Genomic DNA, 23,537 nt, shown 5'->3' on the forward strand with positions numbered 1-23,537 from the left:
ACATTGTAAGTCTTTGTCTGTTCTGCCATTTTCAGCAAATTGGATCGGCCTCTTTGGGTAGCTTACATCATGGGCACAAGATGACCACTGTAGTTCCTGGCATTGTAGACAGACAATGTCTGGCAGTAGACTGCCCATCCACCATGTCTCTGTAGTTTTTATTGAAGCATAATATACGGTAAAGTGCACAAATCTCAAATGTGTAGCTTGATGAACGTGTATGTGTTCGCACATTTATGCTGAATACCACTCAGATCAAGGTACAGAACAATATTTAGCACCCCAGGATAACTCTACATGCAGAGTTTGGCCAGAAGCCCCCAAGACTGTATGTATCCAGGACCTAAGAGGAGGAGCTTGTCTTCAGTTTTCAGAAGGTGATAACCCAAGATTGGACAATGGAAAGAGACTGTAGAAGAGGAGGGGCTGAAGGTGCTGAGTATGGGGGCACCTGGTTGAGCATCTGACTTCGGCTCATGTCTTGATCTCACAGCTCATGAGTTCGAGCCCCACGTCAGGCTCTGTGCTGACAGCTCAGAGCCTGGAGCCTGCTTCGGATTCTGTGTCTCCCTCTCTCTCTGCCCCTCCCCTGCTCACACTCTGTCTCTCTCTCAAAAATAAATAAAGGTGCTGAGTATGGTAGAGAGGACCCCATAAACTCTTGCTAAGACAACACAGTAATAATGAACCAGGAATCTTCTAGGGAGTTTGTACTCTGGCCAACTGGAGAGCCCTGTCTAAAGGGGCCAACCATTACTTAGTCCCAGCCTATTTCTACTTTATGGGATTTTGAGCCCAGTATGTCCAGATTTTCCAGTTTTTCAGGGGAAGTTGGAAATCTAGGTTGACATCTCAATTTTTAAGTGCTTGCAACAAACTTGAATTCACATTAAATGCTTTTCGGGTCAAACAATGCATGCCTTTGAGCTGGATTTGGGCTCTGTTAAACTATTTGAAATAATGGAAAATAGCTCCTACCCTGATTATCCTTAAAGTGGCTGGAAACTGAATTTGAACAAATGCATGGAGTGACAGCGAGCTGCAAAGAGCCTGGGAGAAATGAGATGATGCTGGGGGAGAGTGTGTTGGAGAATTCTAACGCATCCTTTTCCCCAGGGGCAAAAGGCTACATCCCAGTTTGTCACTGCAGGGTCCATTTACAGTGTCCAAGGAAAGAGGCTGGCATGGTAAACTCCCAAATACTGGGTCCTAATTTCACAGCTACTTTTCTCTTATCCTCCCATAAAGACGATCTACCTAAAGCACAGACCCGAATGTAAGAACTAAAACTGTAAAGCTCAGAAGAAAACGAGAGTATGTTTTGTGATCTTGAGTTAGGCAAAGCCTTCTTAGATAGAACCCCAAAAGCACAAGGGACCAGAGAAAAATAAATTGGACTTCGTCAAAATTTTAAAATGTTATGCTTCAAAGGATGCCATCAAGGGTGTAGAAAGACACGCCACAGAATAGAAGGAATTATTCAAGTCCTATGGTTTATAAGAGACGGCTATTTAGAATATATAAAGAACTCTTAAAACTCAATAATAAAAAGACAAATGATGGGGCACCTGGGTGGCTCAGTGGGCTAAGTGTCCAACTTCGGCTCAGGTCATGATCTCGTGGTTCGTGGGTTCGAGCCCCGCGTCTGGCTCTGTGCTGACGGCTCAGAGCCGGGAGCCTGCTTCGGATTCTGTGTCTCCCTCTCTCTGCCCCTCCCCTCCCCTCCCCTGCTCGTGCTCTGTCTCTCTCTGTCAACAATAAACAAATGTTAAAAAAATAAAAAGACAAATGACCTGGTTTCAAAATGGGCAAAAGATCTGAATAGACATTCTCTGAAGAACATATATCATGGCCAATAAAGACATGAAAAGATGTTTAATATCAGTCATGAGGGAAGTACAAATAAAAACTACAATGAAATGCCACTTCACACCCACTAGGATGGCTTTAATAAAAAAGACAAGGGGTTTGGCAAGGTGTGCAGAAACTGGAACCTTCAGGCATTGTTGCTGAGGTTATAAAATGGCACAGCTGCTTTGGGAAGCAATCTGGCGGTTCCCCGAAAGGTAAAGCATATGATTTCTATATGATCAAGCAATTCCACAGGTACATCCCAAAGAGAAATTACCTCCGAAGATGTGTTAAGTGAAAGGAGACAGTTACAAAAGACCACATGTTGTATAATACCGTTTACATGAAAAGTCCAGAATAGGCAAGTTTATAGAGACAGATTAGCCTGAGGCTGGGGATTGGGGAGAAATGGGTCAGAGGCTCATTTTTTTATGTGATGGCTGCACAAGTCTGAATTTACCAGAACTATTGAGTTGTGCACTTTAAAGTTTATTTATTTAGGCAATCTCTACACCCAACATGGGGCTTGACCTCACAACCCCAAGATCAAGAGCCACATGCTCTACCAACTGAGCCAGCCAGGCACCCCTGAACTGTGTACTTTAGATGGGTACATTTTATGGTCTTTGCATTATGTTTCAATTAACTGTTTTTATTTATTTATTAGTAATGTTTTATTTTATTTTTGAGAGCGAGAGAGAGAGAGAGAGAGAGCGAGCGCACAAGTGTGGGAGGGGCAGGGAGAGGGGGAAACACAGAATCTGAAGCAGGCTAGGCTCTGAGATGTCAGCACAGAGCCCAATGCAGGGCTGGAACCCATGAACCACGAGATCATGACCTGAGCTGAAGTTGGACACTAACTGACTGAGGCACCCAGGTGTCCCCAATTAGGCTGTTTTTAAAAGTTTGCTGCTATAGTGCCACCACAGTGCCCCTTTTTAACATTTATTTTTATTTTCATTTTTATTTTCAAGCTAGTTAACATACAGTGTGGTCTTGGCTTCAGGAGTAGAACCCAGTGAGTGATTCATCTCTTAGATATGACACCCAGAGCTCATCCCGAAAAGTGCCCTCCTTAATGCCTGTCACCCATTCACCATAATGTCCTTTTAATCACAGGTGTGTTCATCTATTTCTTAGATTAACTCTAGGACTGGGTGACTCAAACCCAGACTAGTATAGAGTAACAATGAAGAGCAATTTTCAGCTGAGAAAAACCCTAAACCTGAACAAAAGGATGTTAATTGTTGCTGTCTCCTGTGTATCTGTTTCTGATTACTGCTTCCCATAATTGGATTCTAATTAAGAAATATTTTTAATCTGATAAAATGATAGAGACCATAGGTGGCCGTACTTCCATGTGGATTAACTTGAAGGATGCATGTGGGTGTTGTCTGAATTCTAGGATTCAGTTGATTTTCGTTCACAGTAGTTATGTTTATAAAGTCATCGTGCACATTCAGTTAGCAGTACAGGGTCGGGTTCCTGTTAGTCTCCGGTCACAATCTTTTTTGTCAACTGATCAATACATAATCTTGTTTCATGTGTGTTTCTGTTCAAGAACACCTTATTTAATACATCTTTCTCACAATAATTATGTGCAGTATTTTTATATAATAAAACACGGTTTCAATTACAGCATTTTTGTATAACGTCCTCTACAATACTGAGATTGTATTACTTAACTCTTTTCCTCAGTCAGACACACACATGCAGCAATCATATGTAGTACATGTAGCAAACACACAGCATAACATACAATATTCACATAAACACAGAGTACGTCAACACATACTGTATATTTCACAGTAATGCAAATAGAGTGTGGAAAACGTTAGAGATTTCATTAAAACATTAACTAAAATCTTACTGTTGATGGAACTGCAGGATGTGTGATGCTACAGCACACAGTGTGGTTAAACCTCTTGACCTTGGTTTGCCCCACGATAACCACAGGGGAGGTAGGTGGAGTTTATTCTGCAGAAGAGGAAGAGGGAAGCATGTCAACATTTGGCAGTTCAACCTCAGGAGTTTGCCTCTCGTGACTTGTTGACGGAGTCGGCGATTTTCCCTCCCAAACTGGCTCGAAAAGTTGGGTCAGTCTTGTCTGCTTAGCTTTTTGCCTCAAATCTTTAAGCATCTCGGCATAAGGGGCAAATGCTGTGGAGGTGAGGCGCTTAAATTTGAGGCTGCGATCAAGCATAGGGTCACACTCTATCATGTCATTGAAAATTCTTTCCAAGGCAGAATTCCATTCTGATATTTTGGTCGCTGTAAGAGGGTCAATTCTTGAAGTCTTAGGCTGACTCTCATCGCCGTCCTCATCACTGCCGACCCCAATGCCTTGTTTTGCCATCTCGTCCAGGTCTTCATTGGTGGGTTCTACTGCCTTCTCTGCCAAAATTTCCTCCACGTCTTCCTCCTTCATGTCGTCAAAGCCTTCTCCACTTATTTGCCGTGCGATATGCATTATGTTTTCGACACTGTTCTTTATACTTTCTGCAACACCTTCAAAGCCTTCGAAATTTTGCACACAGTCTGGCCAAACATTTTTCCAACAGCTATTGATAGTAGCTTGTTTGATGCTGCCCCAGGCTGTCCCAACATAGTCAATAACGTTACGTATGGTAACTGACTTCCAATAGTCCATCATGGTACTTTCCTTGTTGGATTCGAGAGCCTGGAAACCCTTGCTATAGAGCTCCCTGGTATAGTGTGCCTTGAAAGCTTTTATTATACCCTGATCCAGGGGTTGGATGAGAGATGTAGTGTTTGGGGGCATGAAAAGAACTTCTACGTTGGGGTGGGCATTTTTGAGTTCTTCACAGCAATGGACTGGGGCGTTATCCAAAATTAATAAAACCTTGAAGGCAAGGTTTCTGCCCTGGAGATAGCATTCAACTTCTGGTACGAAGCAGTTGTGGAACCAGCTGGATGTCATCCACGCTTTTTTGTTCCATCTCCAATGGACAGGCATATGGTTGACGCTTTTCCCTTTAAGTGCTTGTGGATTCTGGGCTCTGTATACCATTAGAGGTTTGCACTTGAAGTCGCCCTTGGCATTAGTGCACAACAGCAAGGTTGCATAGTCTTGGAATGATTTAAAGCCAGGGGCTTTGCAGGCCATTTGTGTTATATAGGTTCTTTTGCCAACGTCCTTGTAAAATAAGCCAGTCTCATCAGCGTTGAAAACCTGCTCTTCCACGTATCCTTTGTCCTGTATAACACTCAGCAAATGTTTTTTAAATTCTTCTGCAGCCTCCCGATCTGCAGAACTTGCCTCACCTGCAAGTTTAACATTGTTCACACCATATCGCCTTTTGAAACGTGCAAGCCAGCCAGCGCTGGCGGAGAAAGGTTTAACGTTTTTCTGGCCTTGGGTTACATGACCGTAAATTTCTTTGGCTTTCAGCCTCACGACAATGCTGTCCACCACGCCTTTTTTATCGGTTGTCATCTCATGAATCCACAAATTTAGCCGCTTTTCCATCTTTTCCATAGCTTCCTCACGCACTATAGACGTTACTTTAGCACTTTCCGGAGCAGCCTCACGTACAGATCGGCGAATTTCCTTTTCCTTTTTCTTGATGTACCGGATTGTTGATTCATTAACATTGAACTCACGGCCAACAGCACTACAACTCATGCCTGAACGAAGCTTATCTAGCACACGTATTTTCTCCATAAGGCACATGACAGCCTTCTTGCGCTTAGGAGCACTAGGCACCACTTCACCACTACGCTTGGGGGTCATTTTTAACAGCAAAATCACCAACAAAAAGCACGGAAACGCAAAAAACGTGGCACCAAATAGACTGCAAATAGGACAATTATTTACAGCATGAGAGATGAGGCAAGAAAGCCCATTGTCTGCCTTGTTCAACCTCTGCTAGTACCCCGCACCGCTGGTTGACTCCAGCTTTTCATCCTCTGCGCATGTCCGCGAATAACCCCAGAAAGCACCGCGAATATTGATTTTGGGGTTACAGTAAGTTTAAGCAAGTAAGCGATTCGAAAATACCAAGCTGTAAATAACGAACGTCAACTGTAATACCACAGACATATAATTTTGTTTAAGCACATTTATTAAATCAAAGCGTCCAGACAGTGCTGGAGACTACAAGTTCCATCAGGCACCGCTTCCACGCGGAGCCCGTGCTCCGTCAACCACCACAGCAGCGCCAGGCGCTAGGCATTGGCCCGGAAGTGTCGCGTTTGGAATACGTAGCCCTTTTTGCGCACGCGCACACATTGTGGGGGCCGCCCCAGCCGCCGGCTCCCCCACCGCAGCTCTATGGTCTCTCCCTAGAGCTTTGCCGTTGGGGGCAGCTGCTGCGGTCCTGTGGCTTCGTCCGCCCGGTGCAGCAGCAACATGGAGGAATTCGATTCTGAAGACTTCTCCACCTCAGAGGAGGACGAAGACTACGTGCCGTCGGGTGAGCGTTTGGGCCGCAGGCGAGAGGAGGCTTGCCCCGCCCCGCGCTTCACGTGAGGCGTGTTTGGTCCGGCGTGCGTGGCCCGGGGCCCCCGGTGGCGCCGGTCTCGAGCGTCCCCACCGCGCGAGCCCCGCATCCTCGCCCGCGTGCTTTCTCCGCGCGGTGGTGCGGGGCCGAGACGCGTGCACGCGGGCGTCTCGCACTGCCACTGCCCGCGGCCTGGCTCGAGCCTCCGCCCCTTCCCGGAGCGCGGGAACCGGCACGTGAGCACCACCCTGATCTGGGGACGCTGGCGGTGGCTGTCGGTACCCGCACCGCGCTAGTACTGAACTCCCGTGAAAGGCATTGTGAGCGTAGGATGTTGTCGTCAGACCTTTCGCCCCGAGGGGCTTGCCAGCCGGCACCACGTCCAAAATAAATCTGTCTGCTCTCTGCCCTCGCGTGGGATCTAGTTATTAGAAAGTTCACGTATGATGCATTTTGTCCTTTTGCGACGTATACCTGTTACTCTCTTTTCCGCTCCCCCCCCCCCCGCCTTCCTCTTTTTGGCGTAGGTTTGTCAAACTTAAAGGGGTCATTCGAACCTACCCCTTCCCCATCCTGCGCCTTCCCTCAGACTGCCCCATCTCATTGAAAGGATCTACCCACACAGTCGCTCCGATCAAACAAAACCCTTAGGACTCATCCATCCTTACTTTCTCTCCTGGTTCAAGCAGTCAATAAGTGCTGTTGTGTCTACGTGGAAAATCGTTTTCTGACCGCTTCCTCGCCAATCTCACTCACTGTTACCGAACTGCCGTTCTTCGCTAAGATTAAGGCATAGCTTCCCAACTGGTTTGCCCGATACCATTTCCATTCTTGTCCACCAACGTTGGTCTTGTGATGGCCAGAGTGGTTATCTGAAAGCTAGTTTTCGTTGTTTTTTTTTTTAATTTTTTTTTCAACGTTTATTTATTTTTGGGACAGAGAGAGACAGAGCATGAACGGGGGAGGGGCACAGAGAGAGGGAGACACCAAATCGGAAACAGGCTCCAGGCTCTGAGCCATCAGCCCAGAGCCTGACGCGGGGCTCGAACTCACGGACCGCGAGATCGTGACCTGGCTGAAGTCGGACGCTTAACCGACTGCGCCACCCAGGCGCCGCAAGCTAGTTTTCGTTTTAATGAAAGTTGTGCATCCACATAAACATAGTCAAATATTTCTAAAAGGCCTGTCTTGAAAACTAATGGTTGCCATCACCCTTCATCCCGCTTCATTCCCCCGCGGAAGAAACTGCTTTCCAGTTTTTAATTTGGTATTTTCATTGTGTGTGGGCTTCACCCAGGCGCCGTAGGTCTTATTTTAATACCCTCTTACTTCTTCCCCCTCATTCCCAACACACACCCTTCCACCATCAGGCCCTCCCCAGCTCCCCAGCCTGCCATTGTTACCATGTCTAATTTTGGTTAGATCAGTATTCCATGTTTACATTTTTGTACTGACTGTGAACAACCCCAAGTTCAGCTCTGAACCAGGTGATAGATCCCGTGATTGCTTTTCCTACACTACTTGCTTTCTGTGGAGTTAATAATTGCCATTTTGCTTTTGCTTAGGTGTCTATGTCCTTACTATTAATTTGACCCTAAATTCTCAGAATTGTATAAAAATCATCTCCCAAGGTAATTTGATTCATTAAATAATCTTTTACTTTCATCTTGAAGTCCTGTCTTTGCCTTCTGACTTCCACCTTGCCTTGGTTTTACCACTTTTAAACCTAGTATCTTTGTCACCATCACCTCTCTGGGTGTTCCATTCATCTATCTCCCTTTTCTGTTGGATTCCGTTTCTTGGGTCCTGTGTTGTCTTTTTTTCCTTAGCATGTTCCACCGAAATGAGAATAAATCCTCAACTACTTGAGCACGGATGATGCATAGTAGACATTCAAGGTGTGAAAACAGTATTTCTAAAAATAATGATGTTACCCTAAGGCCTAATTGGTGCTTGTTTGGTATAGAATTCTGTTTTGTAATAATAATTCTAGGATTTATAATGATAGCTTTCAATTAGAATGTTAAAGGAGCTGCTTTATTGCTTTCTAACTTCCAGTGTTTCTATTAAGAAGTTTGTTTTGCTGATTTCTGCTCATATATGTAAGGTCTCTTTATCTCTAGAAGCTGATAGAACCTTGTCTTTGTTCCTGATTTTTCTGATATTTCACAGCGCTATAACTTGGTAGGAGTCTGTTTTCATCAATTGTGTTTGGCCTCTGGAACTTTTGGGGGGAGGTATTCTCCTTTCTTCATTTTATGTCATTTTTTGGAAAACTCATTGTTCAGATGTTGAATCCTATGTTAGATCTTCTGTACTGGCCCTCTAATTTTTATCCCTTGACTATTTTCTAACCCTTGACTTTTTTCCACTTCATGGGAAATTCTCAGTATCTTCAACTCCTGTATTTTTTCCTTTCATATTTTTACATTTGAATAACTTTTTTGTTCCTCGAATAGTCCTTTTTTATAGCATCATGTTCTTGTTTCATAGTGCTGAATCTTAGTGCTCTGTGGATATTAAAACTAATTTAAAATTTTTAATGTTTAACTTACATACAGTAAAATTTAGTCTTTTCAATGTACTGTTCTATCAGTTTTGATAAATGTTTAGAGTTGTGTGACCATCACCAGAATTAACAGTTCCAAGGCCACCCTCACCCTTTCCTCTCCAAATAAAAGAGATTATGAGGGACACCTAGGTAGCTCAGTTGGTTAAGCGTCCGCCTCTTGATTTCTTCTCAGGTCATGATTTCACAGTTCATGGGATCTAGCCCCATGTTGGGCTCTGCACTGACAGCATGGAGCCTGCTTCGGATTCTTCCTCTGTTTTTCTTTCTGCCTCTTCACCCACTCACGTGTGTGCTTGTGTTCTCACTCTCTCAAAATAAATAAATTAAAAAGAGAGATCATGATGTCTGTATATAGAAGTCATTTTAGTTTTTCTTCTACAATAGGTATGCCTTTTGTTTCTTTTGCTTGCCCTTCTGCTCCTGATAAGACTTCAAGTATGATATTGAGTAGGAGCAGTGAGAGTGAACGTCCTTGTTCCCATTTTAAGAGGAAATTATCAGTGTTTCACTAGTATGTTAGCTATACATTACACATGCCTTGTGTGTGTGCTTTAAGCACTTTACAGGGACTAACTCATTACTAGCTCAATCACATAACACTAATGAATATGTGCTGTTCTCCACGTTTTACAGACGAAGGAGTTGAAGCACAGAGAATTAAGCAAATTGCCCAAAGTTGTTCAGCTACAGAGTAGCTGAGGTAAGATTTGAACCCTGGCAGTCTGCATATACCGCTCCTTACAGATGCATTTTATCAGGTTAAAGAAGTTGCCTTTACTCCTAATTTGCTGAGAAGTGAATTTTGTCATATGCTTTTCCTCTGTTGAAAAGATTATGTGTGATTTTTTTTTTCTGCTAATATGGTGAGTTAGTGATTGATTTTTGAATTTTGAACAGCCTTTTATTTCTGGGATAAAACTCACTTGGTCATCATGTACAATTCTTTTAATACATTGCTGAATTTTATTTGCTTATATTTGTTGAGAATTTTTGCATTTGTTTATGAGGGATGTTGGTCTGTAGTTTTCTTGTAATTTCCTTGTCTTGTTTTAGTAGCAGGTATTGCTAGCCTCAGAATGTGACGAAACATTTCTCTAAGGTGATTTTTATTCACCCTATATGTTTGCTTTTGGCTTTACTAGAAGATTTTCAGTGATTCATAGTTGTTCGGCTCAGATTTAAGCATGGGGGACTGAAAAGGTGATGGGGAGCTCTGTCTTTGGACAAGATGTATTCATTTTGTTCTTTATTATCTACAAGGATGTTATTTGCTTCTTACCCTTTTTTTCTTTTTTGTCATAGTAACTGCATGGGATTTGATCTTTTTGTGTGTATGTATAATTTAAAATTTGCTTATCTCTTATCAGTGAGATTGAGCGTCTTTTTACATATGTAAGATCCAGAGTCATGTTTTTCTCCTTATCTGAGCTGTCTGCAACATTTACCCATTTTTAGGATGAAAAATAACCTTATATTACTATAAAAGGACATGAGCTTTGTAAAAAAAATTAGAAAATTCAGGCAGTTAAGCATAAAAAAATAGAATCATTACATTCCCACCACCCAGAGATTATCAGTATTAATCCTTTAGTGAACGCTGGTCTTTTTCTACACTCAGGTGTAGATATTTGTATTTTAACCCCAACCTGAAATCATATTTTTTCATGTTACTTTGTTATCTGCCCTTTTCAGTGAACAGTCTCTCCCTGTCCATTCCAGTAAACATTTGACACATCTTCACATACAGACTTTACTCTAATTTTCCCATTTGACCCAGAGTAGACTGTAGCTTGTTTATTCAAATCAGTTAGGTTCAGCGCTACCCATATCACCTAGTTGTCCCATCTTTTAAATTTGTTTTAATCTAGCATGCTCTGTAATGACATTGATTTGCTTAAGAGATCAAGCAGTGCGTCCTGCAGAATGTCTGTCCTGCAGAATGTCTTCTAGATTTGTTTGGTTGCTCCCTCCTGGTCTTTTAGGTTGTTCCTTTGTCCTTTGAATTTTCTGGAATTCTGAAATTCTGAAATTTCTGCAAGTTAGATCTAAATGCTGGGTGGGTTCAAATGAAGTATTTTTGGCTAGAATGCATTATAGATGACTGTGTGTTTCAAAATGCCTTAACATCAAAGACACACAATCCAGGTTGGTCACCTTAGTTGCAACTCCTGACTCCAGATGATGAGAGTCTGACCCCTCCATTGTGTAATTGTTTCTTCCCTTTAGGGCACCTGGGTGGCTTAGTCAGTAAGGTCCAGCTTTGGTTCAGGTCGTCACGTGACAGTCCCGTGAGTTCAAGCCTCGCGTTGGGCTCTGTGCTGACAGCTCAGAGCCTGGAGCCTGCTTCGGATTCTGTGTCTCCCTCTCTCTCTGCCCCTCCCTTGCTCCTGCTCTGTCTCTCTCTGTCTCAAAAATAAATAAAAACATTAAAAAATTTTTTAAAAAAATAAAAAAAATTGTTTCTTTCCTTCAAACTGAAGAATTCTATGTCGTAATACACTTAACTGTTAAAACTGTGTGTTTTGAGAACATTACTTGATAATCTTTGCTTAAATTGCTATCATTACAGCATGAGAAGTGATGTTTTTCTAAGTCTGTGGTTTTTCTACATTTTTTAGTTAATGTTCTTCTGTGATGTATTGCTTTCTCTCATCAACTGGGACAGAATAAATGTTTGCTTCATTTTCCTTAATTATTAACTTCCAAAACAGGGAATAATTTTAATAGTAGCTTAAGTAGTACAAATCATTTTTTGTCTTAAAAATTTTTTTTTAATGTTTACTTATTTTTGAGAGAGAGACAGAGTGTGAACCGCGGCGGGGGGGCAGAGAGAGGGAGACACAGAACCCGAAGCAGGCTCTAGGCTCCGAGCTGTCAGCACAGAACCTGACGCGGAGCTTGAACTCACCGACCGAGATCATGACCTGAGCCTAATTGGACACCCAACCAACGGAGCCACCCAGGCATCCCTATTTTTTGTATTTTTTAAAAATATCATAAAGGGTGTACAGATTTTTATTGATTCACTGTATGTACTCACACTTGTTCCTTTTAATGCTCAAGTCGTCACTTTGGCCACTAGAAGTTCTTTCAAGCTGGATCTTATATCCTTTAAATGTGACCCATTATTCTTAAGTAACTACCTTGCTTTCTGACACCGCAAGATGTCCCAGTTTCACCTTGTGCTTTCCTTCCCTCATACCTGAAATTGCCTGTTTTTTTCCAGGGAGCCCTTTTCATGATGAGTCATATCAAGGGATATAATCTGGACTCTGAATAGATGCCCATTGCTACCAGAGTGACATTGTTTCTGTGCCATTTCAGTGAACAGAGTAAGAAAATATTTATCTTAAAAAGAGTTAGAGTTCATACTAATGTTTTTTAAAGATTTTATTTTTAAGTAATCTCTGCACCCAGTGTGGGCCTTGAACTTATAACCCCAAGATCAAGAGTCACATGCTGTACCTGCTGAGCCAGCCAGGTGCACCCTCGTACTGGTATTTTTAATGCAGTTTTAACATTTGAATTTTCATCTGATTTCTTTGATTTTATAATTGTGCATCATTTCTCTTACTCTGAAGATCTGGATCCCTAACATCAGCATAATTACTTGCTTTAACCTACAACATGAAATAGGTTCAAAATACCAACATTGATGTTACTACACGGAATAGAGTTTTTTGTTTTGTTTTGTTTTTTGTTTTTTTGTTTTTTGTCTTCACGATGGATCTTGCTAAGGGTGTACAGTCAAAATACTGTGTTTCTGAAGTCCTTGGAATAAATCCTTTCTTTATCAGTTATGTTATTGTTTGGGTGTAGAGTTATTTATTCAAATAAGTATTTGTTTATTCCAACTGTTCTTAATTTAAGGGATTTTCAAAATTCTTCAGAAAGATAAACACAGAATTTTTGCTTTTACCCCTTGCTATCTCACTCTGTTCAACCCTAACCTTACAGGTACCTATTTTCATTAATTTTTTTGTTTATCCTTCCAGTGTTGTGGGTTTTTGTTGTTGTTGTTTTGCAAATACAGTGCAGCTAGGTACCTACCTAGCTTGTAGGTTTATGTTTTTTGCTGTAGTGATTTTACTGGACTTTCAAGGGAAGCAAAATGACATTTGTGTGTTCAGACTGCTGTCTTAGCCTGGAACTCAGTCCTTTGTTCGTGAACCACTTTCACCTGTCACTTGGGGTCGAATGCACATTCTGCACATGAGAATGCCCACGTGATGGGCTGCTTCTCATCAGCTTTGTTCTGCTATTGTATTTGTAGTTTTCAAGAGTTTTTAAAGTTTTTTTTTAATGTTTGTTTATTTATTTATTTTTAATATAATTTATTGACAAATTGGTTTCCATACGACACCCAGTGCTCATCCCAACAAGTGCCTTTCTCGATGCCCATCACCCACTTTCCCCTCTCCCCCACCCCCCATCAACCCTCAGTTTATTTTTCAGAGTGAGAGAGAGCATGGATGCATGCAAGTAGGGGAGGAACAGAGAGAGAAGGAGGGAGAGAGTTCTAAGCTGGCTCTGCACTGTCGTACTGTGAGATCATGACCTGAGCCAAAGTCGGACACTCAACTGACTGAGCCACCCAGGAATCCCTAGGTTTTTTTAAAGATTTTTGAAAAATGCTGAAGTCATTATGTCGTGATGGGAATACATTCTTTTATCTTTTTGAAGATTTTATAAAGGCTTTTTTTTTTTCTTATTGTGTTATCTCTAAATGACTTTCATGTTTTCAGTCTTGCCTTTCATATTGGAGTCTTTCCTCAAATGTTTGGTGTTCCTTGGTTCTTTGTGAGTGAAATATTTAAAAGCTGATTGGATGTACAGGAATATTTAAAACAGTACTATTTGTAATAGTCCCAAACTGGAAACAACCTCACTGTTCATCAGCAGGAGAATGGATAAATACATCATGGTCCAGTTATGCGGTGAAACACTGCTTCAGAATGGGAGTGAATAAACTGAGCTACAGTAGGTGACCTACTCACAGCACGTTGAGTGAGAGAAGCTGGACACTCAGGAGTCAAATTGTAGGCTTCTGTTTGTTTAAGGGTGGAAACCAGGCAAACCTGATCTGTGGTGTTAGGAGTCACGATGGTCCTTGGGACGGGGTGGTGGCCAATGCCCGGAACAGGGCACAAGGGGCCTTCTGGGATGCTGGTTCGTGTTCTGGTTTTTGAGCTAGGTCTGGTTATACAAGTGTGTTCTCTTTGTATAATTTCATTGAGCTGTACAGTAGATTTGTGTGCTTTTCAGTGTGTGTGTTATGCTTCAAATAAAAGTTTACATGAAGTAAAAAAGAAAACTACTTAAATCTACATATGGATAGGATTTATTGACTGATGCCTGTAGAGCGTGGTCATCCTGGGCATCCAGGTAACACCTTCTCGTTGGGAACCCCTGAATGTCAGTGTCTGAGGATGGGAACTGGACTTTTTTTTTTTTAATGTTTATTTACTGAGAGAATGTGTGCACGTGTGAGCAGGGGAAAAGCACAGAGGGAGAGAGAGAATCCCAAGCAGGCTCTGAGCCAGACACGGGGCTCAATCCATGAACTGTGGGATCGTGACCTGAGTTAAAATCAAGAGTTGGACACTAACTGACTGAGCTGCCTAGACATCCCTAGACATGTTTGTTCTTTCTGCTGTGTCTCCCTGGAAGTCTTTAGGCCTCTTTTTTGTCAAGGTCTCTTTTGATTACTTTTTTTTTTTTTTTTTTTTGAGAGACAGAGACAGAGCACAAGTGGGGGAGAGGCAGAGGGAAATGGAGACACAGAATCTGAAGTAAGTTTCAGGCTGTGAGCTGTCAGCACAGAGCCCAACATGGGGCTCGAATCCACTAACTGTGAGATCATGACCTGAGCTGAAGTCAGACGCTTAACCTACTGAGCCACCCAGGTGCCCCTCTTTTGATTACTTTTGAAAGATACCCAAGTTGTGGTGGGAACAGTAATTTCTTCTTTGAACAGTACAGTAGTAAAATTGGAATTTCTATTCATTCATTCATTCATTCATTCATTCATTCAGCAAAGACTTAACAAACCAGATCTGTGTCCTCATGGTGTGGAGAGCATAATAGATATTGCAAACATCAAATATAAGCAGGTTGACTTATGGAGGGAAATATGGATGATCTGGAGGCCTAGAATAGGGAAGACTTCCCTAAGGAAATGATATTTTAGTTAGACCAAGAATAGAGGAAACTACTAGACTTTATTTTTAATGAAAATGTCTTGTCTCGATGTGTCTGACCACCCTATTATGTGTGTGATTTCAGGTGGAGAGTATAGTGAAGATGATGTAAATGAATTAGTGAAGGAAGATGAAGTGGATGGTGAAGAGCAGACACAGAAAACCAAAGGGAAAAAAAGAAAGGCTCAGAGCATTCCATCCAGGTGATGCTGCCCTCAAGGCCCTCGGAAGTCAGGGGCTGTTGTCACAGCTTTCCTGATGTCTGGGATTGGTCTGATGAGTTCTTACTACCAGGGTTTCTTATCTTTGTCTTTCCAAGGGAAACATTTGGTGACATTTAGGATTAAACACAAAAGACCCCACAAAACAAAGAGTGGCATCCTCTGTGTATGGTTTCTTGTTTTCACTGTCTCACATCTTGCAGGTGATAGCACAGCAGTACAGTTAGCTATACCTTCTTTTTAGTGACTACATAGTGTTACATTAGGTGGTTACACCTTGTTTTAAGCATTCCCTTTTTGAAGGACATTTAGATTATACCTTGTCTTTCCTACAGCAAACAAGACTGCAGTGAGTATTCTTTGTTAACGTCTTTTTGTACAGGTACAAGTATATCTGTGAAACAGATCTGTAGAAGTAGAATCGTTTGATCCAGGGTTTGTACAGTAAAAAAAATTTTTTAATAAATATTAGCAAATTGCATTCCATAGGCCTGCTACTGAATTACACCCCCGCTGCCACCAAATTATGAAAATTTTGACAGGCTATTTAGCTCAGATAAGAGAATCTTCCATAGAAATCTTTTATCTCTCTTTGATTAGTATTTATTTCTTTTTGGGCATTGAAGCCAAAAAGTAGATTATCATTTATAAAAAAAGAAAAAAGAATTTTCATAATGAAAATTGAAGTCAGAATAGTCTAAGAAGCAATTCACTCTTTTAGGTCTTGGGCCCAGTTCTCTGGTCCTTGAGTTTTTCTGTATGCCAGCTTTCATATTTTCAGAAAGTGGGAAAAAACATGGATTTTTTTTTACCTCCTGAGAACTCTAGGAAGAAACAGTGCCAATAAATTTGATGCTCTCCTCAATAGAACATGTTCTCCAATTGGAGTATATGTTCTTGGAACACACTTCCTGGACAGATTGATTCTGTGAGGTGATTTTGGGTGTTTTCTTCGTGAAAATAGCTGGTCCTGATTTAGAAGTAAATCACTATATTTTGAGTCTCAGTGTTTGGGGAAATTGCTAACTGTATGAGCTCAATTCTTTCCTTCCACAGAATCTCAGCTTACCTCCCCTGCCTTCCCCAGGAGGGTGGTGGGGTGTTAATCAGTAGTCCTCAGATTTTAAAGTTTTCTTGGATTTGCAACAGTATGTTTGGAATCGAGGAGGGGATAGCTGAAATAATTTCACATTATCTGTCTTGTCTTTCCTTTTCCTCGTGACTGTTGGTGATTTAGGAAGAGAAAACAAGGTGGCCTCTCATTAGCAGAAGAAGACGAGGAGGACGCCAACCAGGACTCCGAGGGAAGTAGCAGTGAGGACGGAGATGCAGCTGCGGAGCAGGAAAAGGACGTTGGCTCAGACGACGCGAGGAGGAAGAAGGAGGATGAGCTCTGGGCCAGCTTCCTCAACGATGTAGGACCAAAGCCAAAAGTGCCCCCAAATACACAAGTTAAAGTAAGTCGATAGCCAAATGAGGTGTAGACTTTCCGGAAATACCCTAAGTTCCCCGGATAGACTTTTATTTCCAAACTGAGATTTGATGCTTACAGCAGAAGTCAGACCAGATGCCTTTTTTTTTCCTTTTTTCCATTTATTTATTTTTGAGAGATTGAGAGAGGCAGACTGCAAGTGGGGGAGGGGCAGAGAGAGAGGGAGACACGGAATCCAAAGCAGGCTCCAAGCTGACAGCACAGAGCCCAATGCGGGGCTTGAACTCACAAACTGTGAGATCATGAGCTGAAGTTGAACGCTCAACCGACTGAGCCACCCAGGCACCCCATGACCGGATGCCTTTTAAAAAGAATTCTAAGTAAAAAGCAAAGCATTCCCTATGGTAGAAAAAGCAAGCCTTTCTAATCAAATAGATTTCCAGTAGGTCTTCAGTTTGGAGGTGAAACATTTCAGAATAGCCCAGAATAGCATGTTGGGATGGTTCTTTTAGGTTTCATCCTTATGTGAAACTGTGATGGTATCTCTTACCTTTTTCATAGAGTGGAGGGAAGACTGAAGGGACGGGTTCAAGTAAATTGCTGGTCAGAGCAGAAGAGCTGGAGAAACCTAAAGAAACTGAAAAAGTTAAAATCACCAAGGTGTTTGATTTTGCTGGTGAAGAAGTCAGGTAAGGTGACCGTTACAGACTTTGAAACTAGTTTGTTTAAAAATGAGCATCTTTCTGAATGGTGTTAGACATCTGGCCTCATTCTACTCTATCATCATATTTTAGAAGAGTTGTTTTCCACTCCAGGAAAGTGGTGGTTCCATGAATTATCAGGGAACATGATGTAGTTGTAGGTATTGTGAAGTGTCTGAGAGAAAAAAAAAAAAGAGTTCAGTATTTGGTTCCACTTATTGCCATGCCTTGTGACTTTGGCTGAGTCATTTTTCGCAAGAGTCATTTCTCCCATTTTCTCCCCAAAATTCATATTGGAAAAAAGAATTTGGCATTATTAGTTTTATAAATTGTGTGGAGCAGAACTTTTTATTTTTTTAAAAATATTTTTCCCCAACTTCTTCTGAAAGATTTCACACAGCATTATGCTACAAGAATTAGTATTACAATGAGTACCCGTATACCTATTATACACATTCACCACTTGTTAATGTGTGGCCTCTGTCTCCATCATCTAGATCTGTATTATTGTCTTTTTGTTTTGGCTGAACCATTTGAGAATTGCTTGTAGTCATCATGATGCTTCACTCTTAAATATGTCTGCACAGTTTCCTAAGAACGCGGGCATTCTTCTTCATGGTATAACATAACTGTTACATCCACTAAATTTCACATTAATGCACATTATTATCTAAATCTGTGGTGAAGGATGCTGATATACAATTTTCAACTTGCTGCAGACCAATACTCTTATAAAACACAACAAAAAGGAATTGCTAGAAAAATAAATTTAAAAGAGAAAATACAAGCCCAAATTTTTAACAATGAGATTCAACAGATACAAATATACATTTCAATAAATATAGTCTAAATGAACATCAGATAGGAACAGGAAGAGATTTATATAGTTCTGCATGCTGTTTATTGAAGGTGGGAGTATAAATAATTAGTACAGGGAATCACTGTTCTGTTTATACGTTTACATTATTCTATAATAAAAACAAAACAAAAAGCCAGGAGTAAAATATCAGTTCTCAATACTTAACATCTAGATGCACACCTTGAATACATACTTGTATATATTAATTTTTAGTTTTTAATGTGACAAAATAGCTCATTTCTTTGTTAATTTATTGTGTCTATGATGGATACATGTTCGCACTACTGGAGGATAATGGATATGTAAATTCTGTGGGTTGTTTTTTTTTTATGTTTATTTTTGAGAGAGAGAGAGACAGCGTGAGTGGGGTAGGAGCAGAGAGAGAGGGAGACACAGAATCCAAAGCAGACTCTAGGCTCTGAGCTGTCAGCATAGAGCCCGACGCAAGTTTCGAACCCACATACTGTGAGATCATGGCCTGAGCCGAAGTTGGACGCTTAACCGACTGAGCCACCCAGGCGCCCTGTCTTTCTTTCTTTTTCTTAATAATCCTCATCATAAACCCATCTCACAGATATTCTCGTGAGGATGGAAATATAGATTTTAAAACTGTTTCAGTTAAGTTCAAGATTTTTATTTTTACTTTTATACAGAATGAAGTCAGTGATACTGTATTTTCAAAGTTTATCTTTAATGCTTCATCAGTAGCCGATTCCAACAATTTGTCCTGTCAGGTTATAATTAAATTTAAGTTATATTTCAGTGGAAAACAGGAATTCTGCATGCATGAATTCCCTGTGTCTGGCTATTCTTTTGACAGAAAATGGAATTCAGAACTTTCAGTGAGACATGTTAATCTGTAGAAACTGTTCTTCCAGGCTTCTGGCTTTCGTTTTTATTTATAATTTATTTGCTACTGAAATCATGTTGAATCATTTCCTTGCATGGAAGTACTAAGATTATTAAAAATACAAAAGGTCAGACAAATAAGCCAAGTTATACTGTCTGATTGAGATCTTTAAAATTGGAGACCAACTGGTGTTTTTCTTTTAAAGACACTAAGTTTATTCTGAAGCTCATCTTGTCAACAGCATTTTTCTCTTTCATAACCATTGTACCTCAGCATGCGATATAACATATGTACATTTCCGGTCAGCTTTCAGCTTAACACATATAAAGACAGGCATTGAAAAAATGTAGTGCATTAGCCTTACATAATTTACAATTTTTACTGCTGTACTAAGAACAGTGGAGTTGTTTGTTTTGGTGGCAGGATTTTTCTCAGTGAAGGAAGCAGTATGTTAATTTTATGTTCTAGCACAAGCTCCTTAATCTAATCTGTTCTCCTGTCTTGCAGCTGTGCCATTAGAACATACTCTTCGATACACTTAAATTCCAAATCACATTGTTAACAGTGCAATCTTAGTTTTATTTACAGATTGGTGTCAGTTAATGTTTGTCAACCAGAAACTGATAAAAGAATCCTTTGCATCACCCTCATGTTTAAATCACACATGTATCATAATTTTCATGTTAATAATAACCTGGCATTCTTCAAATGCATTGAAAAAACATTTTGCTAACTTTATTATCATTCTCACTATCATAAGCTAGATCTTGAAGCCTTCAAGCTGTGGTGTTATTGGAAAGTTGTACTTGAATCACCTTCTTTATCACAGATTCACCAAGCTTTCCAAGCAGACATCTTCCATAAAGTCTGACTGATGTCTTGGCGGTGGCTCATTCTTCTTTAGTTAACCAAAAGTGCTTCTTTCTTGGAGGACTACAATACACTGATTAACGTTAATGTATGGAGTTTGGCACCTGTTTCTATTGGCTTTTTAGGTCAGTACTCTTTCTTTCAAAGAATTCTTTTGATTTTGGATTTATGATTTGTATATAAATACCAATGAAGTTTTGATGAATTCGTTGCCTCATTAGCCAAAACATCTGCAAAGAGCTCACTATGGTTTTAGCACTACATGATCAAAAACCAAACTCCGTGTACGAGTGCTCATAAAGTAAAAGCAGTTTGACCTTCGATTGGCCTTGTTTCTTTGGAATTGCTTCCATCATCACGTGGTTTACTACTGCTGCATTCAGAAAAGCTTTGTTTTCTTTAGAGAAATACCCAGGGAGGCTTGTTTTGCCATCACTACATTAGGATTAAGAAAATAATACTGATTTTACTTTCTTAATTTAATTATTTAAAAAAAATTTTTTTAAGGTTTATTCATTTTTCAGAGAAAGAGAAAGCCTGAGTGGGGGGAGGGGCAGACAGAGAGGGAGACAAAAAAATCTGAAGCAGCCTCCAGGCTCTGAGCTGTCAGCACAGAGCCTGAAGCGGGCCTCGAACCCACGAACTGTGAGATCAAGACCTGAGCCAAAGTTGGACGCTTAACTGACTGAGCCATCCAGGGGCCCCGTCTTAATTTAATTTTAAACTATAAATTTAAAAAGTCACACTCGGTTAACAATTAGAATGATTGTAAAAATAATTTATAAAAATAAATGCTTATGTTTTATCACATTTTGGGGTTTTGATAAAATAACCCTAAACTATCACACGCATTCTAGTGTTGCACTGTGTGTGACTAATACACTGATGTCACGTGTGACCACCTTGCGAGTTTGACAGTATCCAAATTGTTCTGTATTCATTGAGTCCACTAGTCTTGTCTTGAATATTGTGACATTGTCAGATTGCTAAACAAATTTTCAAATACTTACATTTTCTGTACCCATCTTGTATTGGACCAATAACAATTAGTTTTGTAGCCCACATTTTAAGTAGCTCTATATGCAATACTACTCAAGTTTTTTACCAGTTTTTCCAATGATAAATTCTTTTATAGCTGTATTTCTTGTTCAAGTCCAATATCTAATCCAAGATTACACTCTGCATTTAGTCTTTTTAGTCTTTTCTTGTTAAGCCCTTTTTTTAAGCCTTTCATTTAAGTATTTCGTGACACTGGTATATAGAGTTGACCCTGGGACAACACAGGTTTGAACTACATGGGTCTATTTGTAAGTAGATTTTTGTTTCCACTAAATACAGCACAGTACCATAAATGTATTTTCCTTATGATTTTCTTAGTAACATTTTCTTTTCTCTAGCTTAGTTTATTGTAAGAATACAGTATGTAATACATATGCAAAGTGTGTGTTAATTGTTTATGTTATCAGTGAGGTGTCTAGTTAACAGTAGCCTTTTAATGGTTAAGTTGGGGGCAGTCAAAAGTTACACGTGGATTTTGGACTTTGTGGTGGGCAGGTAGCAGCACCCCTAACTGCTGCTTTTTCAAGGGTCGATTGTATGTTTTTTTGTTTTTGTTTTTTAATGTTTGTTTATTTTTGTGAGTCACAAACAGAGCGCAAGCCGGGGAGGGCAGAGAGAGAGGGGAACACAGAATCTAAGGCAGGCTCCACGCTCTGAGCTGTCAGCACAGAGCCCGACGCAGAGCTCAAACTCACGAACTGTGAGATCATGACCTGAGTGGATGCCAGACGCTTAACTGACTGAGCTACCCAGGCGCCCCAGCAATTGTATGTTTTTAAGAGTCCATCTGTTTTGCAGGATGGTCCTTAGTTTGGAATTTTGCATAGTTTACTCATGATAGGCTTCAGATTCGTCACCTAGACAAAAATGCTAGGTGATGTTTTTCTTCCTAGTACATCAATAACAGTAAGTTAGACCACTTAGGCAATATCTATCAGAATTCTCCATTGTAAAGACACTCATTTCCCTGATAATCAATCATTTTGGGATCCATTAGATAATTCTTGATGATGTGAATTAGTAATGTTATTTTGCTGCCAGAAATCACACTGGAAACTATATATAGAGTTCTCCAGTAGAGGGTAGCAGAACACTGACAGTAAGCCTTTAATGGTTTGGAAATTGTACAAAATAATGCAGAAACTGTTTGATACACCATTAGGAATATATAAAAAGTTTTAGAACTCTTTCTTGGCTTGTATTATTTCCCATGTGTCATATAGGGTAGCCAGGAAAGATTTACAGCTTTATGATCAGCCCTACACAGGGAGTAAGAAAAGCTGGTAAATAACTGTTGTTATGAGAAATCATTAAATTTTCTGATCAAATAAATTTTGTGAATGTATTAGTATTTATATTAATGACACAAATTTCCTATTTCATTTTGTAAAGCAAAGGGATGGGAATTTTAAGTACTGGATAGGTATTTGGGAATCTGCTATTTCTATCATTTGTCAGAAGAGGGCAGCATGATGTCTTTTAAAAAAAAAAGAAACAGGGGCGCCTGGGTGGCGCAGTCGGTTAAGCGTCCGACTTCAGCCAGGTCACGATCTCGCGGTCCGTGAGTTCGAGCCCCGCGTCAGGCTCTGGGCTGATGGCTCAGAGCCTGGAGCCTGGTTCCGATTCTGTGTCTCCCTCTCTCTCTGCCCCTCCCCCGTTCATGCTCTGTCTCTCTCTGTCCCAAAAATAAATAAACGTTGAAAAAAAAAATTAAAAAAAAAAGAAACAAAGAAATTGCTCAGGGAAGCACCTTTTTTTCCCCCTACAAATGTATACATTCTCATGTATACATTTCATATTCAGAAGTAATGTACATTTTTTACTTAAAAAATGTATATTGCAGAGATACGTAATGGGACAAGCAAACGTTCTCTATAACTCCTTCCTCCTAAAGAAAATAAAACCCTGTTAATAATTGGCATTTGGCAGGATTTTTTTTAACTTAGATTATTTATACTTAAAATTTAGGTATTGTAAGAAGTCCTCACATAGGAATTTGGGAGGCCTGAATTATAATTGACAGCCAGATGCAAACCTGACATATGGATTTGAGCATATCTTTTAATCCCTTGATGTCATTATTCTGCTTTTTCTTTTTCCCTTTGTATCAAGTTAAGAGCATTACTGCATCTAAGAAATGTGAGAAAGAGCTAGTGATGACTGTAAGAATTTGTAAGTGTAAGCATAAGGTAGTGTTAGCACAAAGTTAGTTTTTTATGTTTAATTATGTCTTAATGATTAAGCTTTGGATTTTTATCTTTTTGTTTTGTTTTCTTTGCCCTTGAAAAATGTGTAGCTTGTAATCCTTTAGGAATGAGGAAAAATTGTTTGTTTGTTTTTTAATGTTTATTTATTTATTTTTGAGAGAGAGGCAAAGCACCAGTGGGGGAGGCAGAGTGAGAGAGAGTGACAGAGTGAGAGAGAGAGAGAGAGAGAGAGAGATTGATTGATTCATTCTA

At 40.3% G+C, this 23,537-nt stretch overlaps 2 protein-coding genes across 2 annotated transcripts in view; one reads left to right on the top strand and one right to left on the bottom strand.

The window, feature by feature from the left end:
- Window positions 1–3,823: 3,823 nt before the first annotated feature.
- LOC115503191 (tigger transposable element-derived protein 1-like) lies at window positions 3,824–5,605 on the bottom strand. The gene has a single exon (XM_030299249.1). The coding sequence runs from the start codon at window positions 5,603–5,605 to the stop codon at window positions 3,824–3,826; it is 1,782 nt and encodes a 593-aa protein (XP_030155109.1).
- A 472-nt stretch (window positions 5,606–6,077) lies between these two features.
- Window positions 6,078–23,537, top strand: part of CFDP1 (craniofacial development protein 1) — a 122,330-nt gene continuing 104,870 nt past the window's right edge. The window contains exons 1-4 of the mRNA XM_030298222.2: window positions 6,078–6,287; window positions 15,172–15,289; window positions 16,545–16,764; window positions 17,301–17,428. Coding sequence (XP_030154082.1) covers window positions 6,224–6,287; window positions 15,172–15,289; window positions 16,545–16,764; window positions 17,301–17,428 — 530 coding nt within the window. The 5' untranslated portion in view covers window positions 6,078–6,223. The remainder of the gene's footprint in view (window positions 6,288–15,171; window positions 15,290–16,544; window positions 16,765–17,300; window positions 17,429–23,537) is intronic.

Source organism: Lynx canadensis, chromosome E2 (assembly GCF_007474595.2).
Source record: "Lynx canadensis isolate LIC74 chromosome E2, mLynCan4.pri.v2, whole genome shotgun sequence".
Classification (NCBI taxonomy): Eukaryota; Metazoa; Chordata; class Mammalia; order Carnivora; family Felidae; genus Lynx; species Lynx canadensis.